This window comes from Ailuropoda melanoleuca, chromosome 6, assembly GCF_002007445.2.
Source record: "Ailuropoda melanoleuca isolate Jingjing chromosome 6, ASM200744v2, whole genome shotgun sequence".
Taxonomy (NCBI): Eukaryota; Metazoa; Chordata; class Mammalia; order Carnivora; family Ursidae; genus Ailuropoda; species Ailuropoda melanoleuca.
The window spans coordinates 57262466-57281827 of record NC_048223.1 but is presented as its reverse complement, the minus strand read 5'-3'; the positions used below and the strand labels follow the sequence as shown (position 1 = coordinate 57281827).

The window sequence follows — 19362 nt, the reverse complement described above, 5'->3', positions numbered from 1 at the left end:
GTTTAAGAATTAGACCATAATTTATGGTCTATCTTATATTAAAGAATTTCCGATTTTTTTCAAGACTTTACTGTCTGTATAACACACAATGAAGAAAAGATGAGTTGTTTCATTGAATTAAATGGAGAAATAAATAAGCCGATGAAAGGTCAATAGTACCTTCCATTAAATTTCATACTAAAATTATTTGCTTTGCTTTCCAGTAATTGAATTTGATAATATCCAACCATTTTACTAAGCAAAATACTTTTTTTGAGATATGTGTGTTCTTCTGCCTCTATTTTTCTCCATCCTTAGTTCCATAAATGTACCCAGGCCGTTTTGTGCTTTCTTGTCTCAAGGAAGTATTATGATTATCAGACTAAAATAAATTTCTTGCAAGATACTTCCTTTTCTGAATTAATTTTCCTGAAACCTGAGTCTGTGGAGAGGATTAGGCCAGGTGTCCTAGAAGAGGGGTACAGAACAAAGGAGCAGTGACTTTAAGGGCAAAGAGAAAAGAAAAGAGAGGAGAGATTCTGGGAAGGGAGCAAAAGCCAGAAGATCCCAAGATTGTAGCTAGTGTCCAGGGGATGACAAGACTTTAGAGAGGATGGACTGGACATCCTCGTTCCCTTCCATATGAATTTTTTCGAGGACATAAACATTCAGTCCAGAGACCCAAGAGAAATGAAAAAACATAGCCGGGGGTACCTGGGTGGCTCAGCTGGTTAAGCATCCAAGTCTTGATTTTGGCTCAGGTCATGATCTCAGTGTTGTGAGATTGAGACCCTTGCCAGGCTCTGCGCTCAGCACAGAGTCTGCTTGTACCTCTCCATCTGCTTCCCCCACCATCTCTCTATCTCTAAAATAAATAAATAAAATCTCCAAAAAAAAAAAAAGAAAAAAACATACCCATGCAAAACCTTGTACACAAATGTTGATAACAGCATTCCCATGGCAAGAAAGCAGAAAGGAGCTGGACTTTGAAGGCTCTTTATTAGCTTTAATAATAAACCTGTCCATGGTGTCTGTGGAGCCTAGAGATGAGATGACCTCAAGTACCTACTAAATCTGAAAGCTGGTAAAGTGGCCCCAAGTCTGAGATTAAATTTTCGGCTAGCCCTATATGGTACAGGAAGAATATTCATCCTCCTCAAGGGACACCCAGGTGGCTCAGCCAGTTGGACATCTGACTCTTGGTTTCGGCTGGGGTCATGATCTCAGGGTTCTGGGAATGAGCCCTGCATCAGGCTCCCTGCTCAGTGGGGACCCTGTGCACTTAGCACAATCTGAAATTATTTATTTTATTTATGTATCATCTGTCTCACACCATTAGAATATAAATGTCCCAGAAATGGAACACTGCATCTCTTTTTCACTGCTAGATCGCCAATGCCTGAAAACAGTATTTGGTGCAGAGTATTTGACACTCAGTAAATATTTATTCAATGCACCAATGATGAAACTCAAAAGGGATTCCATTGCAAATGTTCAGTATTTTAAGTTTGAGCTTTTCTCTATAATGGTTTAAATACAACTTTTATATTTATTTATTTAATTTATTTTTGAAGATTTTATTCACCTCTTTATTTGAGACAGAGAGAGAGAGCAAGTATCGGGGAGGAGTGGAAGGAGAGGGACAAGCAGACTCCACGCTGAGCACGAAGCCTGACGCGGGACTCAATCTCACGATCCTGAGATCACGACCCTAGCTGAAATCAAGAGTCGGATGCTCAACTGACTGAGTCACCCAGACGCCCCTTAAATATGATTTTTACAGCAAATGGTGAGAATTAATCTTATCAACCTATGCTATAAAGAAATCAAGGGATATGAGGAATGAGGAATCACCTTGGTGATTTGAAGTCACTGGTGAAGCCAGAAGGCCAGGCTGAAAGGGATAAAGATGAGGTGAGGAATGAGAAGCAGTGTGTATACACCTCTTTGAGGGAAAGATTTAGCAGAGTAAGCACTTCAAGTAGGTAACATAGTTGAGGCAGCAGTGTACAGGATCATTGTGACAAGAAAAGGACTCAAGGCAGAGGGATCATTATTTCACTCTAGACAAAACTAGGCAAGTATTGTCACAATTTAGTGGAGAGAAGAAGATATTTTACAAAAAAAAGAAGATTCATGCTTTCTGTGTCTGTTATGGGGTGGTCTGAATTTGGCGGATGCCAAATAATTTTCAATGGTGGTTTTTCTCTGCCAAAAGACAACCTTCAGGTTAGAAAGTCCACAGCTCTTTTTAGGACACATATGAATGTCAGTAAATAATTCTGCTTCAGTTTTTGTCTAAGTTAGGGTTAAAAGTGTCCTCCAACCTTCAAGAGTGCAAGAAGCTTGGTCAAAATAAACAGTGATAAAGCCCATCAAAGACAAGCCTATAGTCTAACAAAGTCAGGTTTGTTAGCTTGCTGAAACAAGTGAGACCACACACCAGAGCAACTGGGGGAGTCTAACTAAAAAAAAAAAAAAAGAAGAAAAAAAGAAAAAAAAAGGAAGAGACAGGGATAGCATAGGATCGGTTGGAGTATAGGTAAGAATTAAGCAGGCTCCTGTCTGGGCTATGAAGCAGACTCTAAGGTCTAGAATCTTTGACAACTACAGAGTTAAAATAATAAATATGGAATGTTGTATCTGAAAACCCGTTATGTGAAGCTCTATACCTCTATAAAAGTGTCAAAATGATCCACATGGCTCAGCTCAGCCAGGCAGGAGAGGGATGTTCCATTCTTATTGATAGGATTTCAAACAACAAAGCCTCTGAAAGTTTTATTTTAGGGAGCAAGATTTTTCATCCTATTTCCCTTCATTAATCAACAAAAGCAGTTTTTACAGATTCACAACGGGTCTCTATCTCTATGTGCTGAAATTCTTCTCAACTTTAATAGCATGAGCGCTACCTCCCTGATTTTTTATCCAATTTCCCCTTGGGTGGGTGAAAGGCCTTTTATTTTCAACTAGTGATAACAACATCACAGGTATTGTGTGCTTTAATCATGTACCAGACCCCATTGCAAAATGTTTGTGTCATCTCATTTGAACAAACCATTTGATCCATTGAGCTAGTTACGTGGAATACTGAGGCTTAGAAATTAACATGCCTATGGAATTTGCTTTATTATTGTTTTTACTTTCATTCTGCCTTATGTTTTAGCTAGATGATGATGATGATGATGATGATTAGTTTTTGAGGCATCAACACTTTTTCTCTGTGACTACACGCTTCCTACGTGGTAGACTCTGCATAAACACGGTACTGAATAACAAGTAAACTAGAACATACACGTTCATTGGGTTGTTCTGACATCCTGGGTTGGCGGGAATCTACCTGTGCAGCACAGGGACGGAGAACCTGCCCTTCGGGTGGAGGGACCAAACATCTATCTGGCTCCCAAGGCCCTCGCCTATTACATTCACGCCTAAGCTGCAGGGGCCGAAGCTCATGCCGCGGAGGCGGGACTTCCTGCCTCCCTCAAGAAACACTTCCGGCCAAAGCCGGAAGCTTCGCTGCGGCCCGGCGCGTGGAAGGGTCGTGGCTCCGACTACCCGGGCTAGCCGCGGGCAGGTGAGCTTCGGGGGCGCTGCGGGAGCCAAGCGTTGGTGGAGGGCCTGTGGCCGGTGCGTCACTGTGCAGTGCTTCGGTCCTTGTGTCCTCTCCTAGAAACTTCTCAGGTTATCAGAGTCGGGCGTTGCCTGCTCTCGGCCGCCCCTACCAGACCCAGATGCGCCGGCTGGAAGGGAGTCCGGGGGGCGGGGGCCCCAGCTCGGGCCGCGGGCGAGGGAGCGGGATGGGCAGCGCCGCCCAGCACTTTGTGTAGAAGCCTTGTTGGCGTGTCACTTTGGAAGAGGTGAAATTGCTCAGGTTAGAGAAACGGCTCTGAAGTACCAGATTATTTAGCCTTTGTGACGGAAGAGAAATAACATGAAGTAGGTGCAGAACATTGAATATTTTGAAATACTGCTTACCACCAGCTGGGGAGTGGTCTAAGTTGTGGGTGGGTCCACACGAGGGTGTGACATCCCTGTCCCCAGAGGAACAACAGTCTCCAGTCTCCCTCGGGAAGACAGGGTTCACAAATGCCAAACTGTTAAAATAGAGATAGAGGAGATAAAGATTAAGAGAGCCGACTTCTTGTTCATCTGACATTAGTATAGCCAAGGAAGCTGTGATTTGATATTTGTCTTAACGTTCCCCATCCTTTTACTTTTAACCTTTCTCTATGTTTTTTTAAACAGCATCTCGCTGGGGATTTTTAAAAATCTAAGTCGACAGGCTCTGCCTTTTGACTGGCAGGTTTTTGTTCTTATTCACTGTCATTACTGAGGTATTTGTTTGGACCCAAACTTTTGGAGTCATCCATGACTCATCTCTTTCACACCACACATATAATCTCTCAGCAAATCCTGTAGACTTTCGCCTTCAGAATCTGTCCAGACTCGCAACCCTTTCTCGTCACTTCCACTAGTCCAATTTATAGCTGTCTCTCACCTGGATTACTGCCGTAGCCACCTAACTAGTATGCTTTTTCTTCTTTGTTTCAGCCTCTTTTCATCACAGCATCTAAGGTGATGCTCCGGGGGTGGGGATCAGATTATTGCCCTCCTTTCAAAAAATCTTGCAGGGACTACCCATTTCACTCAGAGTAAAAACCAAAGTTGGTAGAGTGGCCCCCGAGGTCCTGTATGATCCCCTCCTCTTTTACCTCTGATCTCATCTCTTGCTACTACTCTTTGCTCTACTCTGCACATTTGCCTCCTCAAGTACATCCCAGCCTCGGGATATTTGCAGTTGGGGTTCCTTTGCCTGGAATGACCTCTCCCCCCATCTCTGTACATGATTTAATCCCTTAACTCCCTCATATTTTTTGAAATATTACCTTCTCAGTGAGGTCTTCTCTGACATAGCCTTCCCTCACATTTCTGTTGCGCTCATTGTCATTGTGCTTAACCATTGTTTGACATGCCATGTGGTTTATTCATTTATCTGGTTTACTGTGTTTCCCCCACTAGCATAGAAGCTACGTGAGGGCCCATATTTTTGTATGTTTTATTTACTGCTATATTCCTAGTGCCTAAAACAGTATCTGGCTTTTAGTACATTTTCCATAGTATAACTGTTGAATGAATGGATTTGGACTTTTTCTACCATCTTACATTTGATACTTTCTGTGCTTTTTTTCCTCCTTTCTTGCCTTTTTTTGGATTGAGGTTTGATCTTGTTTATTTTCTCTTTTCATTTTTTCTTTTCTACTTCTTTGGAAGATATATTACTCTGTGTACTCTATTTCTGTACTTATAGGGCTAACCTTTTAATTTTAATTTTTAATTTAGCTATGCATACTTAGTTGAATCTAATTCAGTCGTAGGCGAATCTTAGCCCTGCAGAACAATATTGTTTTTACCTTTGTTACTGATTTTAAACAGGCTTCTTGGATCATCTCAATATTTAATTATTTTTGTAAAATGTAAATGTTCAACAATAAATCTAGAATTGTTACTATTTTCTGGTGGATTTGATTTTTCTTATTTATTTTTAAGATTTTATCTATTTGAGAGAGAGAGAGAACGCGAGCAGGGTGAGGGAGGTGGGGGAAAGGTCAGGGGAGAGGAAGAAGCAGGACCCTGAGATCATGACCTAAGCCCAAGACAGATGCTTAACTGACTGAGCCACCCAGGTGCCCCCTTTTTTTAATTTATTAAAGTCAGTTTATCATACACTTTGTTTTTTATTTTTTGTGACTTTTTATTTTATTTTTAAATTTTTATTTATTTACTTGACAGAGAGAGAGAGAGACAGCCAGTGAGAGAGGGAAACAAGCAGGGGGAGTGGGAGAGGAAGAAGCAGGCTTCCCACGGAGAAGCCTGATGTGGGGCTCTATCCCAGAACTCCGGGATCACGCCCCGAGCCGAAGGCAGACGCTTAACGACTGAGCCACCCAGGCACCCCGATCATACACTTAAATAGAATATTTGTTGTATACTTAGCACTTCAGAGTTGTTTTTTTCAAAGTATATATTTTCCCTACTTTAGCATTTTGCTGGGAAGTATACGAGAGAGTCTACTAGAAAACAATATGGTAGACAGTAAGTGTGAAATGAATATGACTCAGTGAAGCACTAATTTGAATTTAAATTAAAAAAAAAAGAATTTGACTCAGACAGTATGTAGGGTCTACTGGAAAGGAGAAACATCATAGTTTGCCAGTTATTAGGAGTGGCTGGGATGAATTTGTGGAGGGGTGGTTTGGGGAGATTTGCTGGTATTAAAAAGTGTGTAGAGAAAGGGCACAAAGTTACTTATTATTCTCTTTCATACAGTTTTGTCATAAAAATTGTGGGTTTAGTGTAGATTTAAGTCATTGGTGTTTCATAGAGAAGGTGTGCTTGTGGCCTCTTCGGAAATGCTTAAAGCTTTTTGGAGGACCTACTTAAAATTACATGAGACGATTCAGTATGGGAAGGCTAAGGATCTGCCATGAGGTTGTAGTACAACTTGGAAACAGGCTTTGACATTTAGCATAAAAGGACAGCAAGACATTATTTTGAGTGAAATAAGCCAGTCGCGAAGAAATACTGTTTGATTCCACTTATATGAGATACCTCTAGTGGTCAAAATCATAAAAACAGAAGGTAGGGCCTGGGGAGAGAGGGATATGGGAGTTGTTTAATGGGTATAGAGTTTGTTTGGCTGGGTAAGAAGCTTTTGGATTAGTTGCACAACAATATGAAAATATCTAACGCCACTGAACTGTACACTTAAAAATGATTAAGATGATAAATTTTATGCGTACTTTACCACAACTAAAAACACTTTTTAAAAAAGAACAGTGGATGGGTTTGTTTAAAATTGTGCTAAAAAGCGGGTGTCTTGCTGGCTCAGTTGGTAGAGCGTGTGACTCTTGATCTTGGGGTTGTGAATTTGAGCCCCACATTGGGAGTAGAGCTTACTTAAAAAAAGAATTGGGCTAAATACTTGGAAATTATAACATTTTGGGGTGGTAATTTTTTTTTTAAAAGAATTTGTTTATTAGAGAGAGAGAAAGCATGAGCAGGGGGGAGGGGAAGAGGGAGAGGGAGAAAGCAGGGTCTCCCCTGAGCAGGGAGCCCGATGCAGGACTCAGTCCCAGGACCCTGGGCTCATGACCTGAGCTGAAGGCAGGCGCTTAACCGACTGAGCAACCCAGGTGCCCTGGCTTGTGATTAAACTTCCCCATGTCACCTACTGTTATTCTGAATTTGTAATATATTTCTTTGAATTTATGGAATATTATCCCCTTATCTAAATATAGAATCTAATTTATGATGTTAATGATCTTAATCATTAAGAGATATTAATGACTAACATTGACTGTTTATGTTGAGCACTCTTCTACATGTAAAAGCTCATTTAATTCTCACAACAGCCCTATGAAGTAGGTCCTAATACCATCTACATTTTACAGATGAGGAAACTGAGACACAGAGAGATTAAATTATCCAGTGTCCCATAGCTAGCATGTAGTGGACAAGGTTGAATTTCTCTCCAGCAGACTGGCTGCATATAATGTCCATATTACATTAAATAGGAACAAATATGATCTTAATTCTTATGTGTTTTTCAGAATTCTTTCAGTCTTGGGAGAAAGAAACTGCTCAAACTGAAGAATAAAAGAAAGACTTCACTGTTTCATTTAACTGGGCTAATGAAAGGCTTTAGGCATGGTTGGATTGCCTCCACTTTCCTTTTTGGCCTTATTTTCAGACAAGTTTTTCCGTGTAGTGGCAGAAGTACCTCTCAGCTATTCCAGATTTAAGTGGTCCTTTTGTTTTGAGGTCTTGGGAAAGAGAGAGATGGATTTTCTCTTCAAGAGCCCATGTCATTTTCTAAAAGACTGACTCTCCTTGGGTTGGGATCATATGGACCAGTTGCTATAGGCAAGGAAACAGAGGTAAGGAGTCATTTTATTGGCCGTCCTGGGCCATGTGCCCACTCCTGACGTGGGTGAGTGACAACCCACCAGGCAGAGAAAGTGCACTTCCCACAAGGGGAAGCTGCTGGGCTGAAAAGGCAGAAAATAGGTGAGAACCATTTTGATAGTATAGATGGAACTCTTGCTCTTTTTTCAGGTACGTTTCTCAGGTTATGATTCTTCCACTTTTAAACAAGTTATTTTTAGAAGAATTAAAGAAATTAACATTTTGAATGAATATTGTGCAGTTAAGATAAGGAAAAGGAGAGCAGGTTCTATATGTTGGAGACTTAACACCAAACTTTTCTCATGTCCTCAAATTTTCTTTGATTCTTTATCTGGGATGAAGACCCCGTTAGCAGTCTGATAAATCTTGTGAGCTCCTTAGATTGTTTTTTGAGATTTTATTTTTAAGTAATCTCTACACCTAACATGGGGCCTGAACTCAGATTCACACACTATTGACTGAGCCAGCCATTAAAAAAGATTTTTTTTTAAAGATTTTATTTATTTATTTGAGAGAGAGCGCACGAGAGAGCACAAGCGGGGAAGGGGCAGAAGGAGAGGGATAAGCATACTCCCTGCTGAGTAGGGAGCCCAACATGGGGCTCGATCCCAGGACCCTGAAGTTATGACCTGAGCTGAAGGCAGGTGTTTAACCAACTGAGCCACCCAGGAGCCCCTAAAGTGGTATTTTGTCGTTGTTGTTGTTGTTTTTAAAGATTTTATTTGTTTATTTGAGAGAGAGAGAAAGAGAATGAATGGGGGGAGGGGCAGAGGGAGAAGCAGACTAAATACATAGGATTTCATATAAAGAACTTAACAAAACTCAGCACTTAAAACCCCAATAATCCAGTTAAGAAATGGGCAGAAGACATGACCAGACATTTCTCTGAAGAAGACATACAGATGGCCAACAGACACATGAAAAGATGCTCAACATCACTCATCATCAGGGAAATACAAATCAAAACCACAATGAGGTATCACCTCATACCTGTCAGAATGGCTACATTAACAACACAGGAAAGAACAGGTGTTGGTGAGGATGCAGAGAAAGGGGAACCCCCCTAGCACTGTTGGTGAGAATGCAAACTGGTGCAGCTCCTGTGGACAACAGTATGGAGGTTCCTCAGAAAGTTAAAAATAGAACTATGCTATGATCCAGCGATTGCACTACTAGGTATTTACCCAAAGGATACAAAAATACATATTCAAAGGGGGTATATGCACCTCAGTGTTTATAGCAGCATTAACAAGAGCCAAATTGGTGGAAAGAACCAAAATGTCCATTAACTGATGAATGGATAAAGAAGATGTGGCATACGTATACAATAGAATATCACTCAGCCATAAAAAAAGAATGACGTCTTGCTGTTTGCAACCATGTGGGTGGAGCTAGAGAGTATACTGCTGAGCGAAATAAGAGAAGAACAAATATGATCTCACTCGTGTGTAATTTAAGAAACAAAACAAACAAACATAGAAGGAGGGAAACAAAAAAGGAAAACCAAGAAACAGACTCTTAATTTTAGGGAACAAACTGATGGTTACCAGAGGGCAAGTGGGTGGGGGAATGGGTGAACTAGGTGATGGGAAATAAGGAGGGCACTTGTGATAAGTACCGGGTTTTGTATGGAAGTGCTGAATCACTAAATTCTACACCTGAAACTAATATTACACTGTATGTTAACTGGAATTTAAATAAAAACTTGGGGGAAAAAAAAGAAAATACATAAGATTTCAAATGAAATCCAGTTATGTGAAACAAAGTTATCAAAATACTTAAAAATTATCATTTGTGTTCATTAATATATTAAATGACAAAAATCTAGTGGCAGCTCTAATACTTTAATTCTGAAGTAGTGATGTATGTAAAGGATCTCTTGAGATATCTGTAATAGCTGTAATGTGATATAAAATATGCATGATCGCAGGTGCTGCTAATCCAACTGATTTTTTGGCCTATGTGCACAATTTTGGAAAATGCTAAATTTCAGTGAGAGGTTACTGAATATCTTCAGTTAGAAGATACCTTGAGAACCTATTGACTTGGGGTAAAAAATACCTCACTCAGGCTCTGTCCAGTGATCAGCTACCTGATGAGACTGAGGTCTCACTCTGTTCTTGTTAGTTGGCCCTGATCCCCAGTTGCGTGACTTGTACTATGTTTCTTTGACCAGGCTTCTTAGATGCAGTCTTTGGGTTTCTGAGAAACATTAGTCTGGACTGTCCCTTATTGTGCTGTTCCCACCTTTTGGGAGAGCCATCTCTGTTTTCTTGAACCCATTAATGCCAGATACTAACCTTGACCTCCCTTCAGTCTGAATTTCTGGTGATCATGACTTAAGCACTTAGAAATATTCCCTCCCATCTTTTTTTGTTTTTTTTTTTTAAGATTTTATTTATATATTTTAGAGAGAGAGCATGCATATGTGAGGAAGAGCAGGGCAGGGTGTGGGGTGGGGAGAGGAAGAGGCAGAGGATCCCAAGTAGACTCCATACTGCGCAGAGCTGATTGTGGGGTTTGATTTCACGACCCAGTGTCCCAAATAAAGCTGAAGCAAATCAAAACTCTACAAAACTTAAAATATTGGGAATTAAATTTCCTGTTATTTTTTTAAATTGTGCTAGACTACAGAAAACATTAACCATCTTAATTTTTTTTTAAGATTTTATTTTTAAGTAATCTCTACCTCCAGAGTGGGCTTGAACTCACAATCCTGAGATCAAGAGTGGCATGCTCCACCGACTGAGCCAGCCAGGCGCGCCAGACAATTTTAACAAATTTTAAGTGTACTACGGTTCAGTGGTGTTAAGTACATTCACATTATTGTGCAACCATCAACACCACCTGTGTCCAGAACTCCTTTCATTTTGCAAAAGTGAAACTCTTAGCCATTAAACACTTTCCCCCTCCTCACAGCCCTTGGCAACCACAATTCTGCTTTCTCTATGAATTTGACTACTCTAGGTACTTCTTTTAAGTGGAATCATACAGTATTTGTTCTTAGTGGCTTATTTCACTTAACAAGATGCCCTCAGGGTTCATCCATGTTGTAGCATTTGGCAGAATTCCCTTTCTTTGTAAGGCTGAATAATATTCCATTGTATGCATACACCACACTGATATTTGGGTTAGTTCCATCTCTTGGGTCTTTGTGAATAATGGCACTGTGAACATGGCTGTAAAGTATCTGCTTGTGTCCTTTTAGTTCTTTTCAAATGTTCTATTTGAGGAATTATGTAGTCATCTCATAGTGAAGAACATATAGGAAACAGTTTAGATTTTAAAAACAGATTAAGAAAAAGATCAATAAACCAATAGGACAATGAGTAAAGGAGTGTGAACAGGTAGTTCATAGAAAAGGGAATCAGAATGAATAGATGCTCAGCTTCCCTCATAAAAGGAAATGAAAGTAAAATGCGTACTTCACTTATCAGACTGACAAGTAACCAAAAATGTGTTAATATTTTGTGAAGGGCAATGTTGTGATGATACAGGGGCTTATATAGTGCTGATGGGCCTGTAAATTGGTACAGCCACTAAAAAGGGACATTTGTTATTACCTACCAACATTAAAAATGCATATACCCTTTGACCTAGCAATACCCATTTTGAGAATGTTTCCTACAGATATTTTTGCACAGGTATAAAAAAGTAACGAGCAGGTTTAGTCTTTGCAGTATTATTTGTAATAGCAGAAACTTGGGAGTAACTGAAGTTCATCAGTTTGAAGACTGGTTAAATCATGGTGTATCTAGGGGCGCCTGGGTGGCTCAGTCATTAAGCGTCTGCCCTCGGCTCAAGGCATGATCCCGGTGTTCTGGGATCGAGCCCCACATCAGGCTCCTCCGATGGGAGCCTGCTTCTTCCTCTCCCACTCCCCCTGCTTGTGTTCCCTCTCTCGCTGGCCATCTCTATGTCTGGCAAATAAATAAATAATCTTTAAAAAAAAATCATGGTGTATCTAAACAAATACTATGCAGCCATGTGGCTGTGGATAAATTTCCAGGTTATATAATTGAATGAAAATGTAAGGAACAGAACCACATATATAGTCTGGTACCATTTGTGTAAAGAAAAAAGAAAAATACCGGCGTGTATAGGCACAAAATGGGTATGGAAGTATTTATGAGATACTAATAAAGCTGTTTCCAGCAGGAAGAGATAATGACTAACGGAATGGAAGGGAAACTTTCAGTGTATTCCTTTTTATACTTTTGAGTATCATGTACTTAAAAAATTAAGTGAGAAAGATATGCCTAGGACAATACAAGGATTACTGAAATAGAAAAAGAGACCGCCTAACCAGTGACTTTCAGACACTTGAATAGACTTTTTAAGAAAAGCAACAGTGAGGTTGAGCCTCAAAATCAACTTGTGAAAAAATGTGAAGATAAGAAAAGAAGCTTTTGGGATTGAGTACAAGACAGTCTACTCCTTGGGTATAGTAGTGTATGTCTTTTAACTTTAAATCCTGAATATTTTGAAACATAGGAAACACCCAGATACTCATTGCCATTATTTAATGATTGTTAATATTTTGCCACCTTTGCTTCATCTTTTAAAAATATATTTAATGCAGCATAAGAAAGGACAGAAAAGTAACATATTGATTCAATTTCTTATTTTTTGTTATTTCTACAGAGAATGATTTCCTGTCTTGTCCAAAAAAAAGTCTGGTTAAAAGCATGGTGAAGATAAAAAGAGGCAGGATAGCATTTGGCCATTTTGAATTAGTCTGCATTCTAGGTGTGCCTGGGTGGCTCAGTGGGTTAAGCATCTGCCTTCAGCTGGGGTTATGATCTCGGGATCCTGGGATTGAGCCCCAGGGCTATGTCAGGCTCCCGGCTCATCAGGGAGTCTGCTTGTCCCTCTCTCTCTGCCCCCCAACTTTGTGTGTGTGTGTGTATGTGTGCGAGCACGTGCGCGCACACACTCTTGCTCAAATAAATAAATACATCTTTGAATTGGTCTGCATTGCAAGAGAAATTACATCTAGGAATTTATGAAAGAGCTGGCAAGGAGTAATGAACAAGGGGAACTAGAACTTCTAGGAAGGATGTTTTGTGAACATTTAGAAAAGTTGTAATCCTAAGGAGCTAGGAGGAGTTTAATAAGTCTTTTTTTAAAAAATATTTTAGTTATTTATTTGACAGAAATAGAGACAGCCAGCGAGAGAGGGAACACAAGCAGGGGGAGTGGGAGAGGAAGAAGCAGGCCTCACAGCAGAGGAGCCTGATGTGGGGCTCGATCCCATAACGCCGGGATCACGCCCTGAGCCGAAGGCAGACGCTCAACCGCTGTGCCACCCAGGCGCCCCTGAGTTTAATAAGTCTTGGCTAAATTTACCGTATTTTTTGTTTGTTTGTTTGGATTGTAATTCCCTGGCAAGCCAGGGAAATTTGCAGAGAACAGTGCATTATTTCCTTTCTCTTTTCATCATCTTTCCTTTCCCCCCTCTTCATTATTGTTAATAGAACAAATAACAGCTGTTCCTTCCAAATATATTCATACAACTCAGAGATGTGTAAGTTAAAGAGTGAAGAGATCCCTTCCCTCACCTCATTTCTCTGATTGACAGTATACTCTGGGACTGACGGTGGAGTTTGATTTCCGGGGAGCTTTTCACAAAGCTCATGATGTTCTTGCATGTGAACTGGATGATAGGAGGGCTTATAACTAAAAAAATGTTTCACTCACAATTTGTGTGGGTTCTGTCTTTGGTCAGAGTCATATATATATGGGTCAGATACATATATACACATACATATTTTGTCTTTGATCTTAAAAAATTGGACAGGACAGAACTGGGAGAGATAATTAATGTTGGATTGTTCAATGTTCAATATATATAAATGTAAAGTCCTACATTTACACATAATGTTATGATATGCTAAGTCCTACTTCAATAATTAGTGGCACAAGGGGTGCCTGGGTCAGTGTGCAACTATTGATCTCGGGGTCATGAGTTCAAGTCCCACATTGGGTGTAGAGATTACTTGAAAAATAAATTAGTTGTACAAGTATAGGATAGAGAAGACCTGATTTGAAAGTTCTTCATGAGAATTCGTAAGACTTTATAGAAACAAGTAATGAAGTAGATTTTCTCTTAGTGTCACTGTCAGTATTTAACTTTTTTTTTGAATGGATGGTTTGGCCATGGCTTTCTCGAATCTTAAATGTATTTATTTACTTTGAATAATTGTCTCAAGAATTTTTCCCAAAGAAATACTTCAAAGGACAAGAATAATTTAAACATGAAGATGTTTTTAGCTGTTTTCTTTGGGATAGTAAACAATGGAAACACATAGCAATAGAGAAATGATTAAGTAAATTGTGGTATCTCTATAGGTCAACGTTAAAGAGATTAATATGATTCTGTGGCTATATGGAAAAATGTTCGCACTGTTAATAAAAGAAGTAGAATAAAAATTACATTATCTATTTCAATTGTAAGAAAATTCTGTTCACATGTTAATGGAAATCCAAAAAGATATTTAAAACTAGTGAAAACTATTAACATAATTATAGTTAAATTTAAGCATTTAAATTTTTTTACATTTGTATCTTTATTGTTTTTTTTAAGATTTTATTTATTTATTTGAGAGAGAGAGAGAACAGAGGGAGAATGAGAGGGAGAAGCAGATTCCCTGCTGAGCAGAGAGCCTGCTTTGGGGCTCGATCCCATGACCCCAAGATCATGACCTGAGCTGAAGGCAGATGCTTAACCACTGAGCCACCCACGCGCCCCTGAATCTTTATTTTTATTATTTTGAAAGTTAGTTTTAGTATGAGTTGATACGCAGTAGTACATTAGCTTCTCGTATAGAGAATTACATAGTAATTCAGTTTTTTTTTTTAAAGATTTTATTTACTTATTTGACAGAGATAGAGACAGCCAGTGAGAGAGGAAACACAAGCAGGGGGAGTGGGAGAGGAAGAAGCAGGCTCATAGTGGAGGAGCCTGATGTGGGGCTCGATCCCATAACGCCAGGATCATGCCCTGAGCCGTAGGCAGACGCTTAACCGCCGTGCCACCCAGACGCCCCAATAATTCAGTTTCTTTATACATTATGCTAACGCTCACCACAGTGTAGCCATCATCTGTCACCACAGAACACTGTTATGGTACCATTGACTATATTCCCTGTGCTGTGCCTTCTATTCCTGTAACTCACTCATTCCATACCTGGAAGCCTGTTATCTTCCATTTTGCCCATCCCCCATGCCCCCCTTACCTCTGGCAAACATCAGTTCTATGTATTTAAGGTCTGATTCTGCTTTATATGTGTTTATTCATTTGTGGTTTTTTGTAGATTCCACATATGAGTGAAATCATATGGTATTGATCTTTTTCAGTCTGACTTATTTCACTTAGCTTAATACTCTCTAGATCCATCTGTGTTGTCACAAATGGCATAATCCCATCCTTTTCTTTTTTTTTAAAGATTTTATTTATTTATTTGACAGAGATAGAGACAGCCAGCGAGAGAGGGAACACAAGCAGGGGAAGTGGGAGAGGAAGAAGCAGGCTCATAGCGGAAGAGCCTGATGTGGGGCTCGATCCCACAACGCTGGGATCACGCCCTGAGCCGAAGGCAGACGCTTAACCGCTGTGCCACCCAGGCGCCCCCCCATCCTTTTTTTATGGCTGTGTGTGTGTGTGTGTGTCTACACACACCTTTCTTCCTTATCCATTCGCCTGTCAGTGGACACTTAGGTTGCTTCTACGTCTTGGTTATTGGAATTACTTCCAGGGTGCATATGTAAGAAAGATGTTAGGGTTCGAAGCTGATGGCCAGGAAAAAATTCTTGAGATGTCTTGAGACGTCTTTGGTGCAAAACATGGTTTGATGAAAGCACGGGGACAGGACCCGTGAGCAGAAAGAGCTTCACTGGGGTCATGAGGAGTGGCTGATTATATACTTTCAGGTTTGGAGGGGATTAGGGATAGTGGAAGTCTCTAAGGAATTCTGGAAGCAAGGTTTCCAGGACCTTGAGGGGGGCTAGCTATTGTTTGGGAAAAGGTTACTTAATACCATCTAATAAAACCTGAGTCATGAGACCCTTCAGATGTATATTCGGTGGGTCATATGCTTGGGGGATGATTGCCAACACGTATCTTGGGGTGGTAGAGATAAAGGAAGTTTCCAAAGAAATTTTTTTTTAAAGATTTTATTTATTTATTTGACAGAGAGAGAGAACACAAGCAGGGGGAGTGGGAGAGGAAGAAGCAGGCTCCCAACGGAGAAGCCCGATGTGGGGCTCGATCCCAGAACGACGGGATCACGCCCTGACCCGAAGGCAGACGCCTAAGGACTACGCCACCCAGGCGCCCCACCAAAGACATTTTTATATGTTAAAGTAGACTTACAGGATCCTGGGGGTCAGGCTAAGATTGCCTTTTGCCCTCAGCAAAGTATTAACACCGAGGCAGCTGAGTTCTTAGACAAATGTCACTGTGCCTGTTTCAAGGACCTGTCAAGGGGTTATAGGTAGTAAGGAAATTCAGTTTTTCTTTTGCCTTTGTTTCCCACATCACATGCATCTTTACAAATTATTAGTGTTTTCATTTTCTTTGGGTAAATACCCAGTACTGGAATTGCTAAGTCAAATGGTAGTTCTATTTTTAATTTGTTGAGAAAACTCCATACTGTTTTCCACAGTGCCTGTGCCAATTTACATTCCCACCAGCAGTGCAAGGGGTTCCTTTTCCTCCACATCCTTACTGACACTTGTTATTTCTTGTCTTTTTGATACTAGTCATTCTAACAGGTATAAGGTGACATCTCATTGTAGTTTTGATTTGTATTTCCCTGATGACGAGTGATGTTGAGCATCCTTTCATGATTCTGTTGGCCATTTGTATGTCTTCTTTGGAAAAATATTAATTCAGGTCCTCTGCCCATTTTAATTGGATCATTTGTATTTTTTGGTGTTGTGTAAGTTCTCTATGTATTTTGGATATTAACCCCTTATTGAATATGTCATTTGCATATATCTTCTATTCAGTAGGTTGCCTTTTGGTTTGTTGATTGTTTCCTTTGCTGTGCAGAAGCTTTTTATTTTGATGTAGTCCCAATAGTTTATTTTTGTGTTTGTTTCCCTTGCCTCAGGAGACATATTTAGAAAAATGTTGCTAAGGCCGATGTCCAAGAAATTACTGCCTGTGTTTTCTTCTAGATTTGTGGTTTCAGGACTCAATTTAGGTCTAATCTATTTTGAGTTTATTTTTGTGTATGGTATAAGAAAGTGGTCCAGGGGCGCCTGGGTGGCAGAGCGGTTAAGCGTCTGCCTTCGGCTCAGGGCGTGATCCCGATGTTATGGGATCGAGCCCCACATCAGGCTCCTCCGCTATGAGCCTGCTTCTTCCTCTCCCACTCCCCCTGCTTGTGTTCCCTCTCTCACTGGCTGTCTCTGTCTCTGTCAAATAAATAAATAAAATCTTAAAAAAAAAAAAAAAGAAAGTGGTCCAGTTTCATTCTTTTGCATGTAACTGTCCAGTTTTCCCAACACCATTTGTTGAAGAGACTGTCTTTTCCCCATTGTATTCTCTTGCCTCTTGTGTCATAGATTAATTGACCATATAAGCGTGGGTTGATTTCTGGGCTCTTTATTCTGTGCCATTGATGTATGTGTCTGTTTTTGTGCCAGTATCATACTGTTTTGATTACTACAGCTTTGTAATATAACTTAAAATCTGGGATTGTGATACCTCCAGGCTTGTCTTTCTCAAGATTTATTTGGGTATTTTGGGGTCTTTTGTGGTTCTATACAAATTTTATTATTGTTTGTTCTAGTTCTGTGAAAAATACAATTGGTATTTTGATAAGGATTTTATTGAATCTTAAACAGTTATTCTTTAATATCAAATCTGGTCAGTGTTCAATTTAAATATCCTCATAATTTCTTTTACTTTAAAATTATTTACAGTTTTTAAAAATTAGGATCTACAGAAAGTCCATATATTGTAATTGGTTGACATACTTCTTAAGTTTCTTTTAATCCGTTTGTTCTCTAGAGCTCCATGTCTTTTTTTTTCTCCTTGCATTTTATTTGTTGAAGAAACGTACTTGTGTGACAGTAGAGTACCCCACTGTCTGGATTTTGGCAGTCTACACCCTGGGAGTGTCATTTAACATGTTCCTCAGTCTTCCGCTTTTCTATGAAGTAGGAGTTAGATCTAGTTAACATCCCTAGATTGGGAATACTTTTCACTCAGTCTCCATTTTAGACCTCTTTCTCTTTAATTTTAGAGTTCTACATTTTTATTAGAGTTTAATTTTTTTTGCAAGCTCTATGCCCAATGTGGGGCTTGAACTCATGACCCCCCACATCAAGAGATCAAGTGCTGCATGCTCCACCAACTGAGCCAGCCAGGTGCCCCTAGAGTTTAATTTTTTATTTATTGTTCATTATATGTGTTGCTTCCTAGGTCTATGCATTTGGGTTTTTCTCCCTTCCTGAAGAGACAACAGTGCCCATATTGCCTGTTTTCTTTCCCTGTTCTCTATCACTTTTATCCCCCTGTCTTCTATTCTCCTCTCCTTCTAGCCTCTTCAGTAAATGACAGAGTAGACAAGTTATATGATGTGAGCTAACTGGAGTTAAGCAACATTTAAGAAAACATTATCTAGTTAGAAAGTAAAGTAAAATCAAATTATGAGAAATAACACGTACACCTGTAGGTTGTTCTTTTCACCAAAATATGAAGAATAAATTAGTCAGGAGTGTTGACCTCAAGAATATCTCAATGAAGTGAAAAAACACATTTTTTTAAAGGACTTTATTAGTCTTTATTAATTCTTGTCAATTTTGGGATTTTCTTCCTAGACATCCTCATATTTTGGATTCTGGCTACATTATAATGAATGACACTTTGACATCAGATGTCATTGGTCGACGAGTTGAAGTTAATGGAGAACATGCAACAGTGCGTTTTTCTGGTATTGTCCCTCCTGTGGCAGGTAATTTATAATTGTGGTGTGTGTGTATATTTATATATTTATTTTGGAGTTCTTTCTTTGCAGGCTTCTCTGTAGTGCTTTGTAACAACAATTTTGAAGAAACTAACAACCAATTCATAGCTGCTTCCTATATGCAGTTGTTTGGTTTGGGTAACAATATCCTGTGGTAGCTATGGTTTTATTTAATTTAGACTTATCTAATTATTTAGTGTTACCATTTTATATTAATTCAACCTTAAAATATCTTCTGAGTAAACTTTAAGCAACAACTAATAACTTGAATTCTTATATCCTAACCTCAAAAACTAAGAGTTTTTGGAAATTTCTTTTGTCATTAATCCATGTGTATATGTATTTATTTATTTATTATTTTTTAAATAATTTTTTATTATATTATGTTAGCCACCATACAGTACATCCCCGGATTCCGATGTAAAGTTTGATGCTTCAT

The 19362-nt window shown here is 39.5% G+C and overlaps 1 protein-coding gene across 4 annotated transcripts in view; it reads left to right on the top strand.

Annotated features, from left to right (window-relative positions):
* The first annotated feature begins 3476 nt into the window (after positions 1-3476).
* TBCE (tubulin folding cofactor E) overlaps positions 3477-19362 on the top strand; it is an 82244-nt gene continuing 66358 nt past the window's right edge. For 3 of the 4 annotated variants that reach the window (XR_004626113.1, XR_004626114.1, XM_034662482.1), the window contains exons 1-2: positions 3477-3553; positions 18778-18911. Coding sequence is in view for 2 of the 4 variants with exons in the window: in XM_034662482.1 (XP_034518373.1) it covers positions 18812-18911 (100 nt within the window). In the remaining 2 variants the exon portion in view is untranslated. Of the gene's footprint in view, positions 3554-3585; positions 3607-18777; positions 18912-19362 lie in introns of those variants that run through there. The other variant, XM_034662483.1, reaches the window with a different exon arrangement.